Source organism: Chinchilla lanigera, unplaced genomic scaffold (genome assembly GCF_000276665.1).
Source record: "Chinchilla lanigera isolate Chin_1 unplaced genomic scaffold, ChiLan1.0 scaffold00043, whole genome shotgun sequence".
Taxonomy (NCBI): domain Eukaryota; kingdom Metazoa; phylum Chordata; class Mammalia; order Rodentia; family Chinchillidae; genus Chinchilla; species Chinchilla lanigera.
The window spans coordinates 8,510,344-8,533,663 of NW_004955444.1; the positions used below are offsets into that span (position 1 = coordinate 8,510,344).

At 39.3% G+C, this 23,320-nt stretch overlaps 1 protein-coding gene across 13 annotated transcripts in view; it reads left to right on the forward strand.

Annotated features, from left to right (window-relative positions):
* Positions 1-23,320, forward strand: part of Eya1 (EYA transcriptional coactivator and phosphatase 1) — a 318,971-nt gene that overhangs the window by 174,273 nt on the left and 121,378 nt on the right. For all 13 annotated transcript variants that reach the window (XM_013518211.1, XM_013518210.1, XM_013518208.1 and 10 more), the window contains one exon: positions 12,926-13,003. In XM_013518211.1, coding sequence (XP_013373665.1) covers positions 12,926-13,003 — 78 coding nt within the window. The remainder of the gene's footprint in view (positions 1-12,925; positions 13,004-23,320) is intronic.

Consider the following 23,320-nt stretch of genomic DNA (forward strand, 5'->3'; position numbering starts at 1 on the left):
TACAGCTTGTTTTTTAAATTGTTGAAATTGGTCATTTCATGTACCAATTCATTGAGTAACTATTCACTTTCTATCCAGAGAACACCCAAGTTGACAGTGCTGCTGATTTTGAATTTGATCTGTAGTAACTGACTTGCTGTTGACCCATACTAATTTATTGTTTCATAAATGGAAAGTTCAGCTGTTGTATTTAGTGTTTTAGCAATGATAAAGCAAATTTCCATAGTTTAAGAAATAACTGAATGGCATAAAAATAAGGCTGTTTGTCTACTTAGGTTTAGTATCTTTGCGAGATTTAAAGGAATGGCAGATAATTGGAGGTACAACTTTCGGAGGTAGGGAAAATTTGGAATAATGTTACATAGTCACTACAGTATGAGAGAGAACTTGGTTGTTACAGTCGTGGCAAAAACATCCTTAATCAGAGGAAGTATGTGTGTGTGTGTGTGTGTGTGTGTGTGTGTGTGTGTAAGGTGAGGATCATGCACAGAATGCAGAGAAATGGGGCCAAGAAAGCCAAAGAAGGTGATGAAATCCCGGATACCAGAGTCAGGAATACGGGTTCAAGTGTATGGGAGCTGAGAGGCTTGAAGGTAAATTGAGGAGAGATCTGATTGGCTGTGCAGTGAGTTTTTGTAGTTTTGGTTTTGATTTCTTTGCAATGCTGGGGCTCAAACCCAGGGCTTTACTTAAACTAGGCAAGTACTCCACCCCTGCACTGCACCCCCAACCCTGTGTTTGTGTTTTAAGAATTCCACTGAAGTAATAGTTTGAAAGTTTAAAAAGGGGTGGTGGGCAATGAGAAAAGACTTCTTATTAGGTAGGAAGTTATAAGGGCATTTTTGTCTGAAATTGTGTGCTTATTTACATATGATTATCATTTTCAGCAAAAATCACAAGCTGGCCGTAAGGAGAGTAAGTAGAAAGGAACCGCAGTAATATACGAAAGCAGTATGGCATGGTGGGACGGCATAACTTCGGCAGTCAGACTAATCTAAGTTAAAAATCTTAATTCAGCTGTTTAAGCCCTGTGGCTGAGGTGTATTTGGAGAGACGGCAGAGCAGGGGGCTCTGGGGAGTTCCCTGAGGCCGAGCTCTCCTGCCAAGCTCACCTCTGCTCACCAATGTGGCGTCTCCGCCCCGTGCCTCTCTGTAGTGTTGCTGGGTGATTAAGAGAGCAGAGTGGGGCTGGGGATTTAGCTCAGCGGCAAAAGCGCCTGCCTGGCAAGCGCAAGGTCGTGAGTTCGGTTCCCGGTACCAAAAAAAAAAAAAGAGTAGAGTCTAAGAGGACCTCCGGAAGCACTTGCTGGCCGCTGGCTTTATTATTACCTCTGAGCCCCTGCCTTATTCATTGTAAAATAGGAATTGCTCCTTTATCTCAGGGTGTTATTTTAATCTGTCTATCTCAAATACTAAAAATAATTACTGACATCTACATGTTCAAAAATGGCAGCTATGACTGCATAATAAATGTTACATTTTTAAAAAAGAAACCTATCCCTTAGAAATGGCTACGATAGTGCTTTTGCAGCACAAAAAGTCACTTTCTCCTTGAGACCCATCATATGCAATAAAAGCCTTCACAGGTATTCAAGAGTGCGTGAGGCACACAGTAAGTACTTGCTCAGTTAGTGCTCAGTGAGTAGGCATTATTTCTGGGTGTTCATGTGAACTGTAGAAGGATAGGAAAGCAGAACCAATCCCTTGGTAGGCTGATTACATTTTAGGCAAGTAAACTATTTTCCATATTGATATGATTGAGGTTCTGAGTCTGAGCCAGCTCATCTGCTTCCAATCTTCTTACACTAGTTTATTTTACTATCTGCTAATTTGCAACATATACTGATACATTATTTAGTGCCCTGGTGTGCTCAGACTTGTTCTCTGCTGATGTCTAAGTCTGTATCGGAGAAATGCCTGAGGATGCGCAAGCCCTAATTGGAAAGGATTGAACTCTTCAGCAGACTTAGAAAAGGTAAATTAATTTGAAAAAGCTGACACTAGTTGTGTGACCTTGGGCTAGTTATGTAATATCATTAAGCTACAGTTTCCTCAGATTTGAAATGATAGAATCATAATAAACGTCTCATAAAGGTGCCATGAGGAGCAAGCAAGAAACTGCTCGCTTGTTAAGTGCTTAGCGCAAGGCTTAACATACGAGAGGTGCTCAATACATATAAACTGCTTTTTAAGTCATTGCTCTTCTCATTTAAAGTTACTAAAATATTGGTCCTATCAGAAATTGAGTATATAGTATTATGAACTTCCTTGAATGGGGATAATATTTTCATATGGTTATGCCGTGCTTCCTTTATAAGTACAAATATTTAGATACCACTTGGTTTCTAAAGGCACGTGTCTGTTGTAAGTCATTGAATGGCATGTTTAAGATTTGTACACACACACACACACACACACACACAGTTACTTAAAACAGCCATAAAAATATCAACTCTAGTTCATGATGTGAATTCTTTAAATATTCTTGAGAAATGTTTTCTATCTGCAATTTATTCTGAAATACATGAAAAATAAGATTTTTTTTTAAAGGATAAATGCTGAAAAGTAAATATTAATTGTTGGATCCAGGTGGGATGTTTATGCGGGTTCACTATAATGATTCTTCCGACTTCTCTGTTATGGATGGTAAACTTTATAGTACAGTGTGGACAGGAAAGGGAAGCAAACATTAATTTAGGTTTTACTATGTACAAAGAATTCTGTGACGCTAAACCTGCCTCAGTTAAAGCACTTAAAGTCTGATTGAGGAAGATGAATCTTTCTGAATATTTGGCAAAAACTTAAAGCTAAAAGGCTGTAGTGTTTCAAACAAATTATGAAGAAAAGATTTTGTCTGTGGCTGAGAGTTCTCTTAAAGTTGGCGGGGTGATACCAAAGTTCAGCAAATTATTTTGTGTAAAAGAACACATATGGATATTCTGTTGTGTTTATTAAGTAAAAATTTCTTGTCTACAGATTGATATGCAACTTACCCATCAACAGATTAAAAATAGACTATCATTTGAGTTCGGGAATATTTCGGTGCTAGAAAGAGGGCTTCATTCTCAAGAGAATGGGTTAGGAGCCACTGATCTAAACAAGAGTGCTCTCAGAGTTCAGAGAAAGAGCTCTTCAGCGTGCTAACATCTGGCCAGGCTTCAAGGAGAAGATGGAATCTGAGCTGAGTATCGGGAAATGGGTAGAATTTGAATTGGTTGAGAAGAGATGGAATGCATTCTAAATGAGGGAACACTAGGAACAAAGGTAGGATAGTTTGGGAGACTGGAAGAGACTAGTTTAGCTGAAGAGGAATTGATAGCAGATAAGTTCGGAAGGATCAACTGGAGCCAAACTGCGAAGGACCCTGAATACTAGGCTAAGGAATTTGGCCTTCGTCCTGGGGCCAGTGGAGAAGCCAATGAATATTTTGAGCAAAAGACAGATACAGAGAAAGTGTGTTAGGTATTAATCTGGCACCAATTTCAAGGGTAGATTGGATTGGGGGAGAGATGAGCTACCGTGTGGAGGTTTATATAATCTATCCAAATTTTACGTAGTAGGAACCTGAGCTAGTGTGACAGGAATGAGAATTGAAAAAAAAAGAAAAGGAGAGTAGAAATGTAACAGACATTTAAAAGGCACAGTCAGCATTTGTCATTTATTTCTTTTTTAAAAAAATGCACAATGTTATTCTAATAGGATAGAATTCTTTTGAATACCAGGCTTTGAAACTGACTAGTATTTCTTGTTGGCCATGTATATCATTGAGTTTAAGTTCAGTCAAGATGCACAAGTTTGGTTCTCATAAGGTTGTGCAAAGTGTGCTTTTTCTGCCATCTTTCAAAATGAAGAAGATGTCTTTAGTACTTGAGGGATAATCCTATGTCAAGTCATAGAGGCAATCCCAGGATAAAGGGATGCTTTGTTTTCTGAGCGGGAATTCACTGAATCAAAAAATTTAATTCATGGATATATATACCATTTAATCAAGAATAAATGGTTAAATGGCTATGTATAGTATTTAATTCAAATGTGATTTTTAAAATATCATAAATATATACATTGAGAAATATTACTATTTTTCTGCTTCCATGTTTTATATGACAATTTTACGCGTTCTCTTCATCTGTGCCTTTGGTGTCCTTTGTCCCTTTTGGAATCATTTGACACATTTTTTTGAAAGCAGACCTTTCCACTTCCACCTTATGGTTTGAGAAAGACTCCTAAAGTCTATGAGTGACCCTCATTGAATCTAAACCATAACATTACATGGCTGTTCTTTTCACTCGTGATCTCTACAGCATGCCTATGTGCAGAGGTACTTTTCCCACGGCTCTTTAAAGGTTTATTTGCCACAATGTCTAATACTTGTCTTAGGTTGGTCATGTGCCAGGACTTATTAAATGTATAATAATTTATTTACCTCTCTTGTTACTGACTCAGGGAGATCCTCTCTAAAAATAAAAAATGCCAGGATTGGTATTATTCTATGCCAATGTGTTTCCTCCAACTAATATGTTATTCAAAATGATATAACTATTATATGTGTCCTGCATGTAGGATGTTTTGCCAGAACCTGTGCAGAAGTTCACTGAGTGTGATTTAGGAGGAATAAATTCTTCGTATATTTGAGCAGTGTTTTAATGCCTGTGCAGTGTGCTAATGGTATGAGACTAGTTGTACTTTACTTTTTAAAGTCAGATGTGCATTCTTTCAGTAAATACTGAATTCCAACAGTGAGCCAGGCATTGTGCTAAGTTCTATAGTGATATTATATCTCTGTAGAAAGGTGTAGTTTCTACCATGAAAAATTTATTGTGTACATGTGAAAATAAGACTTTGAAATATAAAGTCCGGTAGAGTAGGAGTTATAGTCTAAAGAAGGCACAAGTGCTGACTTAGAAGATCAAGAAAAGATCATTTCTGAGTAGTAGAAGGAGAAGATAATGAAATATGTGGGATTTCAGTTGAAATTCAAAGTACATGGCTTAGTCATGTTGAAAATTTATAAAATTCCAGCCAATAAGGCAGAAGCAAAACTGAAGATTTAAGGAACAGTTAGACGTCTTACTAGGCTAGTTTAGTTCAAACATCTGTAGGAACATGTGGTGCTTTATATGTAGAACAGGCATTACAGTGTTACACAGGAAAGTTAAGATAATTAGGTCAGAGACTATTTTGTAATACTCTTATATTCTTGTAAATTACTAGCTTTTATGCAAACATAAAGTATTTGGAAGAGATGGTAAATAAACAGAGAGAGGGCCTCAATATATGATGAATGAATAGGAACTGAATATAGGAGAAAATGTAAGGCCTGCTGAAGACCTCAGGAGTGTTGTACAAATCCCAACCATGCAAAGATAAATAAAACTGTCTAAATTAGGGAGAAAAGAGTCTAAAAAGCCAATGTAATAGCTTTTCAAAGAGAAGAGGTTGAAGGTAATTAGGACACTGGTTGTGATGTTAAGAAGAACTCTGTGAAAGATTACAGTGGTACCAGTCATGGACTGCGTGTATTAGTCTGCTTTTTGTTCATGTAACAGAAACCTGAGATAATCAATTTGTAATGAAAAAAGATTTACTTTGGCTCACAGTTTTAGAGGTTTCAGTCCATAATCGTTTGTCTGTTGGTTTGGGGCTTGCGGAAAAGCCTCATGTCCTATGAGGAGGACATACCAGAGCAAAATCACTCATCTCATGGCTGTGGCGGGGAAGAGAGGGATTCAAACAGGCCAGATCCCCAACCCCCTTTGGGAGCATGGTCCCAGTGACCTGAAGCTGCTCACTAGACCCTGTCCCTTAAAGGTTCTACAACTTCCCAAGAGCACCACAGTGGGGACCATGCCTTTACCACCTAGTTTTAGGGAAGCATGTAAGTGCCAAATGATATCCCTTAGCAACAGGGACTAAGGAAAGAGTGCGCAGGAGAAATCAGGGTGAAGAGACTTTCAGTCTGCATGACTGTTGCTAAAGAGATGACCACTGCACAAGGAGAAGAGGGTGATTTTATTTGACAGGTTAAGTTTGACCTTCACCAGGCAAGGGCACGGCATCATTGGGATGTGAGAACTGGTACCCAGGAAAACAATGTGCATATACCTAGAAGGTTATGAGCCATCTGCATGAAGCTCATTTTTAAAAACAATAGCAATAAAAGAAATTATTGTGAAAGAAAATTCAGGTGAGGAGGTGAAATTAAAGGGGAAGGAAGTAGTAGGTATTAGGTATTAATTTAGGTATTAATCTGGCACCAATTTCAAGGATAGATTGGACTGAGGGAGAGATGAGCTACCATGTGGAGGTTTATATAATCTATCCAAATTTTACGTAGTGGGAACCTGAGCTAGTGTGACAGGAATGAGAATTGAAAAAAAAAGAAAAGAAAAGGAGAATAGAGATGTAACAGACATTTAAAAGGCACAGTCAACATTTGTCATTTATTTCTTTTTTAAAAAAGTGCACAATGTTATTCTAATAGGATAGAATTCTTTTGAATACCAGGCTTTGAAACTGACTAGTATTTCTTGTTGGCCATGTATATCATTGAGTTTAAGTTCAGTCAAGATGCACAAGTTTGGTTCTCATAAGGTTGTACAAGGTGCCCACTACACCCTGTCTCTTAAAGGTTCTACAACTTCCCAAGAGCACCACAGTGGGTGCACAGTGGGGTGGTACTCTTCTTCAAAGGAAGAAAACCTCGAGAAAAAGAAAGCTCTATGGGCAAAATGGAACTGCTGCTGTGTCATATTGATCAATGGTGAGAAAACTGTCCAAAAGAGGGACCTACTCTTCAGAAGAATTAAGGAGAGCTGAGAGTAAGAAAAGTTCAAACTGGGCAATTGAGAAAGGCCTTCAGGGAATTATAGGCATAAAATTGATCACACAAAGGATTAGAGAAAGAGAAATGAGGTGATAGATATGAAGGCAGATATTCAGGAAACTTGGTAATGAAAGAAGGCAGCTTGAGAGGTGTCATGATTGACAGAAGGCTTTTTTAAAAAATTGGATGAGCTGGGGATATAGCTCAGCGGTAGCATACTTGCCCAGCATGGGCAAGGCCATGGGTTTGAGCTCCAGAAATGCAGGAAAAAATATCAAGTGTGACCTGTCTGTTTCTCTCACTGAAAGGGAAACAGACTTGAGGTGGAATGATTAAAGACACTGAAAAACTGATAGTGGAGCTTCATGACAAGGGAAGTATGGAAGAAGCACCAAGAATAAAGACATAGAGACTAATTCCTGCTAATGGAAAAGGAGCTCCCATTAAAATTAATTAGTGAGAAACTGGGAAATGTTGCAGGAAGATAAAAGATTTAATGCAGTGTCAATATTATAAAATACTTGGTGAGAACATATGCCAAAGCAGCTAAGGAGTGACGTACAGTTTGGGGCTTGAGGAAAGTGGACAAGACTCAGTGAAGATCATTTCAGACAGTTTAGAAGGGATGGAAAAGGGCACTGTCAAGCAACAGAAGCGAATAAAGAAAGACTAACTGTAAGTGAACTCAGCATACTAAGTTAAACCTGTTCTGTCAAGTGTATGCATCCAGAGCAAAGTGGAGCGTGAACGGGGAGAAACTGCCTGTTTGGGGATTTGAGTTTTTTAAAAATGATGCTTTGGAAAGAAGACAACACTGTGTTCTGGAGCAGGGACAAGGCTTGGCCGGCTGGGAATTCCAGACTGGGCAAGCAGGGCACAGACAGAACGGGAGAACAGATACGAGTCTGGAAATGTAGGATATTGTCATGAGCCTTAAGAACAAGTCTGATGTCAGAGAAAAAAGTGAAAGGGGGTATTTCCAGGAGGCAGTGCAGTTTCAGGCACTGCTGTAGCAGAGCCATTTTAGAAGCAAACTGACTGAAAGTAAGTCTCACGGAGTCACCAGAAGAGATGACAGAATCATAGTGGAAGGAGGGAGATCCCAAACTGAGTTTCGAAGCCCCCGATTATAATAGGAAACAAAATTGGATGGAAGACCGAGCTTGCACCACACAAAAATAAGCTGTACTATTACCATTTAAGTTGCAAGGTGAGCTTGGATACTGTCTGGGGAAGGATCCAGGTTGGTGTCTTCCCCGTGTGTGTCCCTTGGCGTATTCTTCATAGCACAGGCCAGCTCCCAGACTGGCAGCAGAGCTGTCCTTTGGGAGTGAATTTGCTCTAATGCCTTCTAAATTTGTGGTTAGAAATACAGTTAATTAAATGTACTCAATGCTTATCTTCTGTGATTGCTCTATCATCTCCTTGGGCGTCTGTTTACATATCTCAACATTCAAAGGTTGACTCAAAGTTCCATGGGTTAGTTGGATGATCTCTATAGCTGATGTCACCAAACTACAATGGTCTAATAGCTAAGTCTCTGCTTCAATTTATGGTGGAGGAAGATGGGTTTTTCATGTTCATGGACCTACTTACCCCAAGGAGGGTTAAAGGGAGATGGCTGTGTTTTTGCCCAGAATTCTTGGTTGTAATTGCCATGTGACTCATCCTCCCTCTGCTAGCCTCTTCCTTCAGCAAAAATGCACACTGACTCTAATGACCAAAATATTGGTTTTCTCCTGGAGTTATTTCCATATAACCTTGATTTGATTTTGACTGTCCTGAGGCAGGACCTCATGGTTGATCTTAAGCAAGTTACTTCACTTTACATTCTTCTCATTTTCTTTTCAAAGGGTAAGATTTAAAGCTCGCGATAGATTTTGACCCAAGTATCTATAGCTTAAGAAATGCTTTTGGGGTTGGGGATGTAGCTTAGTAGTAGAGGTGCTTGCCAAGTAGGGTGCTTGGTAGTAAAGTGCCTGACATCAATGAGGCCCTGGATTCAATCCCTAACACTGAGGAAAAAAGAAAAGAGAAAGGAAATGCTTTTCCCTCTCATAATCAAAGAGATGCTATAAGGATAGAAAAGCATGGGCTCTTGGGGCTGGGGATTTAGCTCAGCGGCACAGCGCCTGCCTGGCAAGCACAAGGTCATGAGTTTGATTCCCGGTACCAGAAAAAAACACAAAGAAAGCATGGGCTCTGGACCAAGCACAGAGCTCAGTGTTTTAATACCATTTCCCTTTTGTTATCCGTACATGGCATGTTCTTTACATAATCCCCACTAGCGGATGAAGAAGCTGAGGCACAGAGAAGTTGAGTAACTTTTTCCAGGTCCATAATGGGGAACTAGATTGTAATGCCATTAGTAATTCCAAAGTTGATACTTTTAACTCTTTATCTAATATTACTCCCTGGTAATACGACTCAGGATGAAGGAGGAGGACATTAATTCCAAGGGAAATAGACTATCACTAGTGATACTATTAATGAAGATGATAAATGTAGTGTCAACTCCTTTCTACAAGGTACTTTACATGAATTCTTATGAATCCTTATTGCATTCCTGTAATGGAAATAAAAATTTTAAAATTTTGTGTAGGAGATGAGTAAGGTCAGAGAATCAAATTAAGTTTTAGAACATCTGTTTCTCTAACTTCAAAACTAGATTTGAAGGCATTGATGGGTGAAAGTTTGTGGTATATCTGAAGAGAGGGATTTGCCTAGCATAGCTCAGGCCTAAAGTGAATGCCAAGGGAAGGATTAGGAGGGGCCAAGGAGATTTAGAGTGACAAAGGGAAACTGATTTTTTTTGAAGGATGAGTATGGGTAGGTGCTTAAAGATCAAATGGAAGTTGGAAATTTAATTGGTGGGGAAAAAAGACACTTGAACAAAGAGAGAACAAAAATTCTATTTTCTAGTAGACTGAGGTAGTGAAACAAAGAAAAAAGTATGTAGAGGCAGTGCTAGTTATATATGAGTCTTATGAATAGATGATTCATAGATTTTGCTTTGGAGACAGATGGGGCTTAGATGGAATAGATCTCAGATGTTACAGTACCTTATATATCTAAGGCAGCAAAACTCCAGCATGTGGTGGTTGTAAATTCAAAGCCTTAGAGAGGTTCTCTGATATATCCTCTGCAGCCCATTGATAAACATGATTGCCCTGCTGGAGACAGAATGGGTAGAATTTTGGTGGCCGGAGATTATGCTTGTCTTTTTAACTCTGCAGTGGGTGTGTGCTTGGCAATAACAAAGCCACAAGTAGTCTCTGTCCCTTTGGCTTTCATTCAGAAACTACTTTACATCACAATAAATCACTAGTCTTTTTAGCATCAAGTCTCTGGTGATCAAAGTATTCAATTACAGTGCCTGATACAATCACGAATATCCTGGTAGTTACTTTATGTACATCCTCTTCTCTACAACAGTGAGTCTTTATAAAAACTGAATTCACTGGGAGTCTTTATTCCTTAGTGTATGGATGGGTATGTTTGAACAATGGCAAAAAGCAATGAACTTGGGACCTAAAAGAAAAAGTATCATCTTCCCTTCCTTTCTATTCTTTTTGCCTAGTTCTAATGGGTTTCAAGTGTAATTGAATGTGTCTGTTGAGAGTGAAAGTTACATATGATTAGCTAATCACACCGGGGACAGCAGGTGCAGATTTTAGGGGTTCAGAAACACAGTGGTTTTGTTGCAGGTAAGCTTTTGCAAAGCAACTGCAGAGTCCAGTCTACAGAGTATAGACCTTAGACTTGGCAATGACTTAGAACTTTTGGACCAGTTTCTACACAGTGAAAGAATTTCTTCTTCATCTTTTCCTGACAATTCAATGTGAGATTTCCCCCGCCCCCGAGATCTCCCTCCAGGTTCAGGGGGCTGAACACTGAGAATGCTGCAGAGCGGGGACCGTGCCAGTTTTGGTTGCTACTCTGTACCAGTGTTCCTCGGCTGCCTCGCGCTGTTATACAGTAGTTTTAACTATGGAAGGTGCCACTTATGACCATTTCTTCAAGTTTTGGTCATGGAGGCTTGGATTAAAAAATTTCAAAATGAAACCTCATTTCTGCCACTTTGTGACTTTGGGCAACTTTCTATCACTCTAGTTTCCATTTTTGCTTGTGAAACAAGAAGACTAGGGAATTTGTGAGTGTAAAAGAGACCTACTTGTAGAGTTGTCTAACTATTAATTATAGTGTCTGTAAACAACCTGGCACATAGTAGGTGCTTAACATGACCTGTTTCTAGTGGACCAAACTCCAATATTTTTCTCAGCATGAGGCATTTGATTCTGAGTTCAGAATTCCAGTGGTGATCTGTGTAGTGAAGAGTGAAACAGAACTATTGCCTTACATGTACAGGACATTATAGAAGTTCTTTTTAGGTGATGTGTGATGTGGGACACTGGGTAGAAAACTTAAAAGCTGCTCTAATGTAAGGACAGTAGTTTTCAAAGAGCTATAGCAGTGCAATGGATATGAAGAGCAAAATCATTAGGTTACGTGGTGGCACACAGTAACAAGGGAAATACGGGCTTGTGTCAGAATTCATTAGCCTCAACTGAGACTTCTACCCCAAAACAACTGGCAGAAAAGTAAAAGCTTCAGTTACAACTTCAGTCTCGCTGTTGTGTGGTCTACACAAAAACAACACAGCAGAGTGATTTCCATTAGTCTCAATGATCATTTCCCCCAATGTGTTTAAAAACCATCTAAATAATTTTTTAAAGTGACTATCTGATACATCTATTTATGATGCTTATTTAAACAGTGCTCATTATGTATTGGTAAAATACTTGGAGTCCCAGGAGTTGCATGAATTTGTCCTCTGCCTGGTATTTCTAAGAGATCTGCCACATGGAGGGGAGAAGGAGCTGTATGTTTTCCATCATCTTCTTCCCTTTCAGAATGTGTTGACTTTGTGAGAGAAGCATCTCCAAATATCCTCTTGTTTAAGCATTCATTTCAAGAAACACATTACGGTTGTCTTAAAATATTATTGTACTCTTTCTGAAAATCTGTTAATAGGGAATGCATAGCTTCAACAAAATAGACTAGGCAGATTCCCATGATAGCACTTCACTAGTTTGTAGGGAAATAATAATAGTAGCTATTCATGTTTTTAAAAAAAAAAATCTAACACTAGGGACAAAATAGGCAGATGTTCTGAGATGGTCTGGCTCATCTTTGATGGGAGAATGGTAAGGAGTAGGTTGCTGGGGAGAGTCGAGGCCATAAATCAAAAAGCTGGGTGTTTTGTTTTGTTTTGTGTATTTTGGAGACAGCCTCTTGATATGTAGTCTTGGCTGACCTCCAACTCACTATGTAGCTCAGGCTGGTCATGACTCATCATCCTCTTACCTTAGCCCCTGAGTGCTGAGATTACAGGTGTCTACCACCACAGCCCAGCCAAAAAGTTAATTCTAAATCCAAAAGGACTTTATTAAAGATCATATATATTCCACAAGCTAGCATTAGTATTATTTTTAAGTGGACAACTGTTTCTACTTACTAATGTGTCTTTGGTACTAAATGTACATAAAATATTGATGAATTTGCAGTCATATATGCTTATTGATAATAATCTATTAAGTTGAAGACTGTCTGAGCCACACGGATGATGTGTGTGTGTATGTGTGTGGTGCATGGATTCACCTGCCCTTGAGCATTATGAAACCCTGTTGGTGTGAAGGACAGCCAATTTTTCTCCTTCTCCTCTATCCTTTTCACTGTTTGGCCAAAGAACAGATTTTTCCACAAATTTCAGGAAATGATTTCATGTCACCTTACATATATTTTTAGAGTTACAATTTATTAGTAAGCGATTCAGTAAATATATAATAATATAACAATTATTATACAATGGAAAACAATGTTTTCCATTGAAAGTATTGCTTTGTAGTTACAGCTAGCTCTCTTGGGGAGAAAAAACATGAGTGCTTTTCCAGAAAAGATTCTATTAAGAATAGTAATCTGATTTATGTTCAAGAGGGAAGATTGTTTTTTAACATTAATTTCTTGTCACTATTTTAATGCTGTATTTCTCTACCACGCCTTTACCAGTAACTATTAATATGATGCATGTTTATTTTATAGTTAAAACAGAGCCGATGAGCAGTAGTGAAATAGCTTCAACAACAGCGGACGGGTCTGTGGACAATTTCTCAGGTTCAGGTAAGGAAAAATAGCTTCTATTTTGACAATGATACTAAGTATTATCTTTCCTCATTTTTTAATATATGTATACATGTGTGTATATGTGTGTGTGTTGAGTGTATATATATTTATTTATGATATTGTTTTGCTCAGAATCACATCTGAACAATTCTGATATTTTTATTTAGTGTGATGAAATGTTTTCCAAAAATGTTGGTGATGAAAGGGCTTTTGTTCTCCTTTATTATATTATGTTTATTATTCTAATGATTCCTCACCTTTTTCTTTCATTTGTGTCATTGCTGCCAATCTTGTAAATGTGCGTAGGTAAAATTTAGTTTTAAAACTAAATTAAGGGGCTGGGGATTTAGCTCAGAGGCAAAGCGTCTGCCTGGCAAGCGCAAGGTCGTGAGTTCGGTTCCCGGTACCGGAGAAAAACCAAAAAAAAAAAAAAAAAAAAACTAAATTAAATAGTCCCTATGAGGCAGCGTTAAATTGTTAGTTTATCTTTTTGACATCCATAAAACCTGTCCCCAGCAAACAAAAGAGCCAAGTCTCACATCTGTCATAATGAAATTACTGATAAGAAAGTGAGGATGACGATGAAATAACTATGAGAACCTGATTACGTATTTTCCAAGTTACCCAGCTTGGACTGTTTCATTTAGAAATTATTGGTATCAGAGATAATTCTTTTCATGTTATCTGCACTATTTGTGAAAACCTCTCAAGCCAAAGTGCTATGCTTTCATGAATTAGGTCAATTTAATCTAGCTCTTAGGATCATTTTATTGTACAGCACAACTAAAAAGAATTATATATAGATATAAAATTAAATACAAATACATAACTTTGATATTAATGATACCAGGTGGACATAATACCAAAGTATATTATATCCATTTGCTCTCTTAGAAAGTGTTTACTAGAATTTGACTTCTTCCCTGCAGTATTATTGGTGCTGGTAGGGTCCTAGTCCAGGGCTTAACGGGGTAAACAACAACCAAAGCAGATGATTTGATAATGACAGAGGGACAGTTAGGGGACACAAGAACAGCAGGGGCCGGGTGGAGACCAGGCTAGTGTGGGTTAGTGAGGGAAGGAACCCTAAAGTACACGCGTGTGCTTGGCTTTAAAAAATGAGTGGGGAAAAACATGGGTGAAACTAGGGAGAGAAATGTTGGACCCTCCACAGGGAAGAACCACAGCCTAGAGGCACAGAGCCCAGGGAAACCGCCAACGGCTCAGCGGTCCTGGTGTGTGCCATGGGAGCAGCAAGGGTGAGCTGGGGGCGGGGCAGAGGCCTGTGTGTCTTTCTGGAAGTTCATTTTATCTACGTTTAATGGGATTTATCAGAAAAAGAGGTTGCGTGTTTAATCTAGAATCAGGACCACTGGAGCTGGATAGATTAGAAGCAAGTTGAGGTCAAGAGACCAGTTAGAGATTTTTTTTGTGTTAATTTGAGCAAGAAATATTGATGGCCTAGATAACACACTGGCAATGGGTGTGGGAAAGTGAGGTGTTCAGTGTCATTACAAAGAAAAATTTATAGTCATTAACAACCAATAGGATAGGGAGGTGAACAAGACAGAGAGAGAAGGCATGAGCTAAGGAAGGCAAGAGGACCGCAACTAGCAAAGATGTGACCTCAGCAGGACCATATGGGTGTGTTGAATGTGAGGTGTAATCCACCTGTAGATGGCAAGTATACTGAGCACTAGCACCCAGGAAAGATTGGGAATGGAAGTGCTGAAACTGTACAGTGGGGAGTTAGTCAACAGACTATGCCAAGGTTGAAGACAACCCAGGAAAAGCTTGGTGGATGGGGACACACACACACACACACACACACACACACACACACACACACGAGATGGGTGGAGGGGCATGTGAAAATGAGATAATTAATGAAGAAGGGTGACCACTGAACTGCAAGTAAAACCAAGAAGAATTTCAAGGAAGCTCTGCCCAGAGGACAGATTCATGCACAGCATTTACACAACTAAAAAAAACTTCATGACATGAGCTATAGTAAGTGAAAAATCAGATTTCCGAAGCACAGTATTTTTAGTATAATCAGTTTTTTTAAGGGAAGACACTGATATATATGCCCAGGTGCAGGTACTGATTACGTGCCCACGTGGAGGTACAAAAATGAATGGTGATTCTCAGGATGATGGAATAAAATGTGAATTTTATTCTTTTGGCTTTTGGCTTTTTTCCAACTTTTTAAAAAAACAATGCCTATGTAGAATATTTATATTTTTAAAAAGTATAATCTTAAAATACATGTTAAACTTTGTGAGCTACAAAGAGATAATTGAGTTTTGAAAGTGTATGTAGAAAACAGTATTGCATTCTTATCTTTCTTGATTTTGATAACTCTTCTGGAGTAATAAATTCTTTGTTTTTAAGAAATACACACTATGCTGTTTATGAGGAAAAGGACATCCCATTGGTGATGCCCCCAACATGTAAGATTGACATGTCTATAATCATACAACTACACGGAGGGCATCAAATACACAGCTAATGTAATAAAATGTTGAACGATCTGGATGAAGGATATCTGGGAAATTTTCATACTATTCTTGTAACTTTTCTACAAGCCTCAAATTACGCCAAAGTAAACAAAATAAAAACAGCTGAGAAGCTGAGACACATCAGTGTATGCAGCCTACAGGGCTCCCAGTAGAAAGGTGGCCTTTGCCTATCGTTTTCCCTACTGGATGGATGTTACACCTCTGTTTCTCTAACACGGTTCCTAGCATGGTGTGCGCTTATGAGGTTTATTGGATAGATGAGGGATTTAATGGAAAAGGTGAAGAAGTGCATCAGGAAAGAGAAAAAGGTCTTCTAAATACATAGTACGAAGGAGAAGGAAAGAGAAGATCCAGTAAAGAAAGGGCTGACATTGAGAAGGTGAGGGTAGCTTTGTCCTCCTGATACGAGCTTCATAGAGTAGAGTTTAAAGTATAGGCACAGTGGAGTAACTGCTGAAGGAAAGCCCCTGATGGAACAGTAATAACCTCAATCCAAAACGGAAGTGGTTCTGCCTAGAGAAGGACTAACTTCTACTGAAACATTGCAAAAGCTGCAATGGAAAGCAATGCAGCAGAGCTTAGAGTGGAGGAGGGGACAGTTTCTTATGGGAATTCCTATCTGACTCGTGTGGTAAGCCCCTCCAGCGACCTGCATTTGTCCCTGGTGACAGCTGAATTGTTACAAACACCTGCAAGTCCCATTGCAATTTGGTTGCAGTGACTCCATGTTACTGCCTGTCCCTCTCTCTTACCATGATTCCTCAAACTTCCGATGTGCCACAAGCATGTGCCTGTGTATGGTGGTCCCTTTGCCTGGGGGACTGCGCCTGCCTGCCTCCCTCAGGGCCTTCACATCCGAGCTCTGATCTCTCCTCATGGACGCATCTTAGCTGGATGAATTAGCAGATGAATAAATGAGCTTCTACTTTTGCCTCTGAAGTGGCACAAACTGAGAACAGTGATAGCCAGTGGGCCTGAAGAGATGGAGGAGATTAAAATAGATGCTGTGGGAAATAGGCAAACACAAGGCTGTTTAGAAATACAGAAGAGGATTGATTGTAGAGGTAACGGTCCAAGCAAGGCTCGGGCTACAAAACATGGAACCTCTATGGTAGAATGTTCTTTCCCTACAAGGGCTTAGGAGCCCAGGTAAAAAGATTTTGATTTGATTCAAGATTGAAGACTTGCCAGGTAGGATATGGGAGAAAGTGGAAGTAAGAGAATCGTTTGAAATAATTATTCATGCGTCTACTATCAGTGGAGAGGATGGGTTCATTAACTTGAGAAGAAATAACAATGTTAGGGACCCTGAATCCCTTGCTAAGGTTTCAAACATATACAATAAGAATAAAAGAATGAAAATTCTAGAAAGAGTGATGTTCCTTAACCTCAAGGCTCAGGGAGGCTACAACCACGTGTTTTTCCAGATCATTCTCTACACTTCCCTTCCTTAGCCTTCATCACTACTTTTTACTACTTTTAAAATTATTTTTCAGTGTATCTTTGTGCTAAGGTATAGCCTGTGAGAATGGACACTCTGTTTGCCTATCCACACTTAAAGTGCCCATGGCCATTGAGCACATAGATGCTGAGTAAAGGTTTGCCTAAGTGAATGAATTGGTCAATGTGCCTGTGGTTTGGGACCATGGAATGGGAAACAAAGGATCAGGGTATGGATTGAGCCCAGTGATCGAAGTAGGAGGCCAAGTCAAGACCTAGACAGAATAAGAAAATTGTAGGCTGTGTAGCACAGGATAATATTGGGACTTATCAGAAAACACAGCAAAGTACTAAGTTTTTGATAAATGTCCAAGTGGTGGGATCACCAATAGAAATGTTAAAGAGCTCTCATGAACTTCAAAGATGGAAAGATTTTATAGGAGAGCAGAAATCCATTGCTTTGAGGCAGCAGCAATAAAGGTATATTTTCTGGGATCTTTCTGATATCTGGAATCAGGCAAGGTATGCAGCTTCCACTTTAAAAAGGTGTGCAGGAGAAGAAATGGACTTGGAAAAGAGCTTTGACAAAGATGATGGGATTGTTTGTGAAGTGGCTGAAAGTAGAAAGGATCTTGTGTTCTACAGACTGATTGTCTGTGTTGGACACAGAGCGAATACTTGGGCAAACTGAGGAGTTGAGGAAAGATGTAGAAGCATAGGACACCATGGAAATCGATATATTTTTTACCGCCTTTTATATTTTCCTTCTTCTTTCCTTTTAATGAGTAAAGATACAAAAAAAAAATCAAGACATATTGGAGTGACTATGTCTTGCTTACTTTTCTCTCATTGCTGGGACAAAATACCTGATGCCCAAAATTAAGGAAGGAAAGGTTTATTTTGCTTACAGTTTGTGGAGGTTTCTGTCCATACTTGGCAGATTACAAGGCAGGCTGGCACATGGCAGAGAGCTACAGCTCATGGCAACAGAACACAGCAAAGCAACAAGCACACACAAGGGCGGAATGGGCTCAAGCACCCTTTTCCTCCCCCTTACATATGCAAACTATCCACCCCAGGGCGGGTGCAGCTCTCACACCCATAATCAATCAAACTCTAAAAGCCTGCCCCATGGCCACATGAGGCTTTGGGGAGACACCCAGACACAAACCATAACAGACTATTAACAGGGCTTTGGTTTATAAAAGAAGGAAGTCTCTAAACCTTTAAAGTGTCAAGTTGATCTTTACCTCTATGGCCACCATACCTACTTCCTTTTTCTATGATGGTTTAAAAATTCATATGCACTTAAAATACTCATCCCAACTATTCTTGGTGTCTGACAAATAGCAAGAAAAAGAAAGAAATAGGTTGACTCTGGTGTTAGTGATGGTAGTTCCACCTCTGTCTTTCAAGGATTCTTAGCATACAGAAGCGCTAAGAAAGTCATGAGGTTCACTCTGCTCCAGAGAATTCCTTAGGTATCCACTTTCGGGTTTTCCAAGACTTGTGGCTGAACTGAAAATTGCAAGATTGATTATCATTTTCTTAAAACAGCAAAGTTTTGCTCCTTCACTTTTACCAGTGAAAAGCAATGTTTTAGTGGCTTACATTTTAAGAACCATAAGGACTGAAAGTAATGTGTTTGTACTGTTTTGTATGCTGCTTCTACCATTTTTGTAAACCCTAAATTGGTTATTAGGTTATCAAATACAATGTCAGTTGTTGTCATTGATCATACATAATTGATGTCTGGTGCTATTTGAAAATAGGAACAAGAACACTTTTCTGTAGGAGAAGAAATATCTATGTAACAAATATGGTTTCTTTATTTTTTAGTTAGTAATAAAAGTAATTTAGTGGTTCTGATTCATACATTCAACAGTTATTTGTTGAGCACCTACTATGAGAAAGACAATGTTCTACTGAGTGGGAAAGTAGCAGTAAAAGGTGGACAAGTCCCTGGCTTCATGGAGTGTTCATTCTTCCAGAAGGAATAGAAATATATAAATAAGAGTGAGTCTTGGTATGGATTGGTATATAACAGGCCATGAAAAGTGCTGTGAATAAAATAAAAGCCAATGAAACATACATTGGAAGATTGGATGGTCTCTGTAGAGGGGAGGTCGCTGAGAAGAGGTCATCTGAGCAGAAATCTTAGTGGAGTGAGCGGAAAAGTTTGGGTTGAAGATAATGAAAACTTGGAGCTGAGGGTAAGCTGGGTTGTGGAAAGATCTAACTTCTGTGTTTAAGAAACCACTGTTTGTTATTTGGGAAAGGATTTATGGACAGAAGGGTGGAAAGGGGCCAAGCAGAAACAGGTGGACCAATATTCCCTGGCTCAGAAGAATGATGTCTGTGTTAGCTCACATCTTCCTAGAAGAGTCACCAAGGCAGGGATACATGTTCCGGGATGATGTTAGGGGAAGGGAGAAGATGAGACAAGAAAGGAAGGAAGCTTAAGTTAGGCGGGGGATTCCTGCACCACCTTGCATTCTAATAGCATTTTACTGAGACCACCCAAAGAGTTGTAGGTCTCTCAGGTGCAAGGCTGCATTCTCATCCCCATTGTATCTTCCTTGGTGGGAAGCAGCCCTTCTGCATGTGGCCTCCCTGCGTCTGCACAGATGCATTTCAGAGAACAAACGGGGTCATTGAAAAGAAATGTGCCAAAATAGGGAAATATTGGTTGCTTGTTCCCAAGGCTTCACGGCATGTGTAAGGTAGAGTTTATAAATGATGAATGACTGTTTTATCTACCTTCATAGCTGATCTTGGTCATTCATTTTGCTTTAGGTTATTCTGGTCCCCGGAAATTAAAATTAATCTGGAGTCTTAGATTACTGATAAAAAGAATGTCATTAAGGGAAAAAGTACTTGAAGGGTAATATTGCAGATTTTTCACTATAGACCATGCAGATTGCAGGGGTTTGAATTTAGAGAAATCTCAAAACATAAAGCTTCATTATATGCCAATAGAAATATTCAGTATTTCTAGGTGCAGTTAAGTAAATAGCAGCGAGTTCACGTCATGAGTTCTTCACATTTATTTCACAAGGAGTACTACATACTCTAATTTGTACTGATAAATAGCTGGGTCAGGCTTATCATGTATGTTTATGAACAACAGAAAATAATTGAACCATTCTTCAAGTAATTTTGATCTTGAAAATATCTACTTTGTGCCTGACCTAAATCTCATATTATTATTGTGCAAATGCTAGTTTTTAATTACTTACCATGCACTGGGCCCTAGCAGTGGCTGAGGAACCAAGTGTGAGGAAGTTCCTGGCCCCAGATGCCCACGGTTGGCAGAGGGAACTAACATCTATGCACTGAACATTCTACCCGTAATGCAGTGTGGCAAGCTCCACATTGCCAATGTGTGCAATGTTCCAAGAAAGTACAAAAAAGGGAGGCATTAGCCAGAAAGAAAATGATGAAATGTTACTTTAGTCTTGATGGTGGGGTGTGTTTGTCAAGCAGAGGAAAGAAGACATTACCAGGAAGAAAGGTGGAGTATAAGAAACAACCAAGAAAGACATAAGAATGCATGAGCTGACATCAAGTGGAGGAGACCTACAGTCAGGACGGCTGCATAGTAATAAACCCAGAAGAAAGCTGAAGCTTGTGTCTCTTTGTACACTCTGCTGTGGAATTTGGAGTTTATCTTAGGGATAATGTGAGCACTGGAAAGACCAAGAGCTGGAGGATGGATGTGAAGAGATTTCCACTTGGGACGTATCACTGTGGTGCCGGTAGTGGAGGCAGTGGAGGGCATGGGTCCATCCCTGAGTGGAGGACAGGGAAAGTGGCCACATAGCTACTGCAGTCGTGCAGGTGAAGACCTGAGCTGGGCCTGGAGACCCATGAGGAGGGACGGCATGTGCAGGCAGTGGGTGGACCAGTAGGCCATATCTGCACTGGGATGAGTAAGTGACTCACAGGTCATGAAATGGAGGAAATGAGACGATTTTTAGGTCTTCAGTTTCTGGTTAGCGGTCAGGTGATGGTATGTTTTGGTGGAAAGAGTGAGGAATCCTGGGTTCAAATACCAGCATCCCAATTTATTCATGTGAAGGTGTCACTCCGATCGGCCCTGAGTTGCTCATGTGTGGAATAGGAGTGAAGAATTTTACCTTTTCAAACATTTTGCTGAACACATGGTGAAGCCATGTGTTGAGTAGAATTAAAAATACAGAAAGAAAAGCAAGCTTAGGAGCAAAGATAGTGGGAATCTGAGAAAATAAACACAAATTGACTCACATGTTATAATAATTATTTTATATCAATTCTCATTGAGTCCTCACAACAGTTATGTGAAGTGTAGGTAGTATTATTGCTATAATTCTGTAGAACACACCAAGACTTACAATAATCGTATAGAAGAGCTGGGATTCAATTTTGACCTGAAAATTGAATTCTGATCCCAGATTCTGAGTTTACTGATCTTATGCTGCAACCCCTAAAACTCTTTTTCCATATATATATGGAGAGAGACAGAGATGGACAGAGACAGAGACAGAGAGAGACACAGAGACAAAGAGACAGAGAAAGAAAGAGACACACATACACACACAGTGCATATACATATACTTAAATCCAAGCTTCACAATACTTGCCTTACCCTGTGTAATAAACAGCCCTACTATCTTCTATTATTTTTTGTTTAAAAGTTGCTGGGCACAACCTGTTGAGTTCATGAACTTTTCATAAGCAATGACTCACAATTTGAAAAACATAGATGTAGAGCTAAAAAAGAATAAAATGGAATCCTGTGGCTTCCATCATTAGGTGGCATTGCATTGTTTGATTTTCAAACAACTGTTTTGACTATGATTATCTGAAGAATGTAATACTCTTCCACAATCCACTGGATGCACTTCTATTGCCCATGGCCTCTTCCTGGGGTGAGAAAGGGGGAGTAGAGGAGGCTGCAGTTGCAGATGACTGGGAAAGTGGTGGTCCTCACAGCCTGTGTCCTCTTACTGATCCTTCCCTTCGGTAAGCCACAGTATATGCCCCATCCTCCTGTGGCAGCTCACGTGTAGCCTTCTCACAAGAGACACACAAACATTCTTCCCGTATGTGTACATCTGCAGCAAGGAGCATAGTACCTGGAGCTGGATAGTGACTTCGTACCTACAAAGTGACAAGGGGACGCCAGCTGGATTGTTTTGCCATTTCTTTGCTACAGAGCCCATATGTTGCCACCCAGCTGATAGCCAGATGGTGTATGTCTGGCAGCTTGCACGAACAGGACTGATCTAGACCTTGTCCATTGTCCCTGGATTAAGGCCTATTTATTTTACTCAGAAAGGATTGTTATTAGATTTTGAGATTCCAGGCTTACTCTACTACTGTTCTCTGGAACAAAAGCTAGACAATTAAGCATGAGAAACATATATGCATTGACATGGTCATAACATAAAAACATACATCAAACTTTGAGTGCATGGAGCCTTATGAAAGGGTTTAATGTAGAATATTATATTAGTCATCTAAGGTAGAAGCTCAGGTCTTCACCTGGATGACTAGTATTAGACATCTGATGTACATGTTAATAAGTAATAGAACCTCTGAAGACAGGGATCATTAACAGAAGAAGAAAACATTTATATCTAAAATAATTGTACCCAAAGAATGTGCATCTCAGGCAGGTGGAGATTAAAGAGTTCGAGGGTGAGAAAAGAATTGTCTGTTTGTCTATCTGTCTAGCTAGCCATCTATCTATCTATCTACCTATCTATCTATACAAGTAAATGTAAATATGTGTATGTAGTTATAGATATACCTGTGTGTGTCTGCACATGTGTGCACATATATGCATATTGTCTTTATAGGAAAAGATAAGAACTACCATTTTAAGGCTTTATGCTCATTAAAATGGATTTTCACTTCTTTACCTCAGAATGGCAACCAAAGAACATTTGATAGGGGTTTAATATGTTTCTGAAACACATTGAATCAGGTAAATCTGGTTGAAAGAAATTAAGTTTTGTTTGAATGATTAAATACCTGTTTGTTTGGTTTTTTTAAGAAAACTTCTTATGTGAACATTGATATTGAACACATGTAACCAAAAGGCAAAAGAACACCAAGATCTGCACAAAAAAAAAGAAAAAAAAGAAAAACAAGCAGGCTTAGCCTGCAAGTTGAGAAATTTAAGATAGTTATAGGAATATAGTTAAAAAAACATTGCTAAATCATTGCAGGCAAATGAAGATCTATCCTATTGTATTTCTCACTGAAAGAAGATTAGGCCAAGTTCCTTGGTATCACAGGCTGAGGTTTGTGTGTCCCTGCTGAGCACAGACAATAGGCCAGGGGACCTTTGTGTGTCCCTACTGAG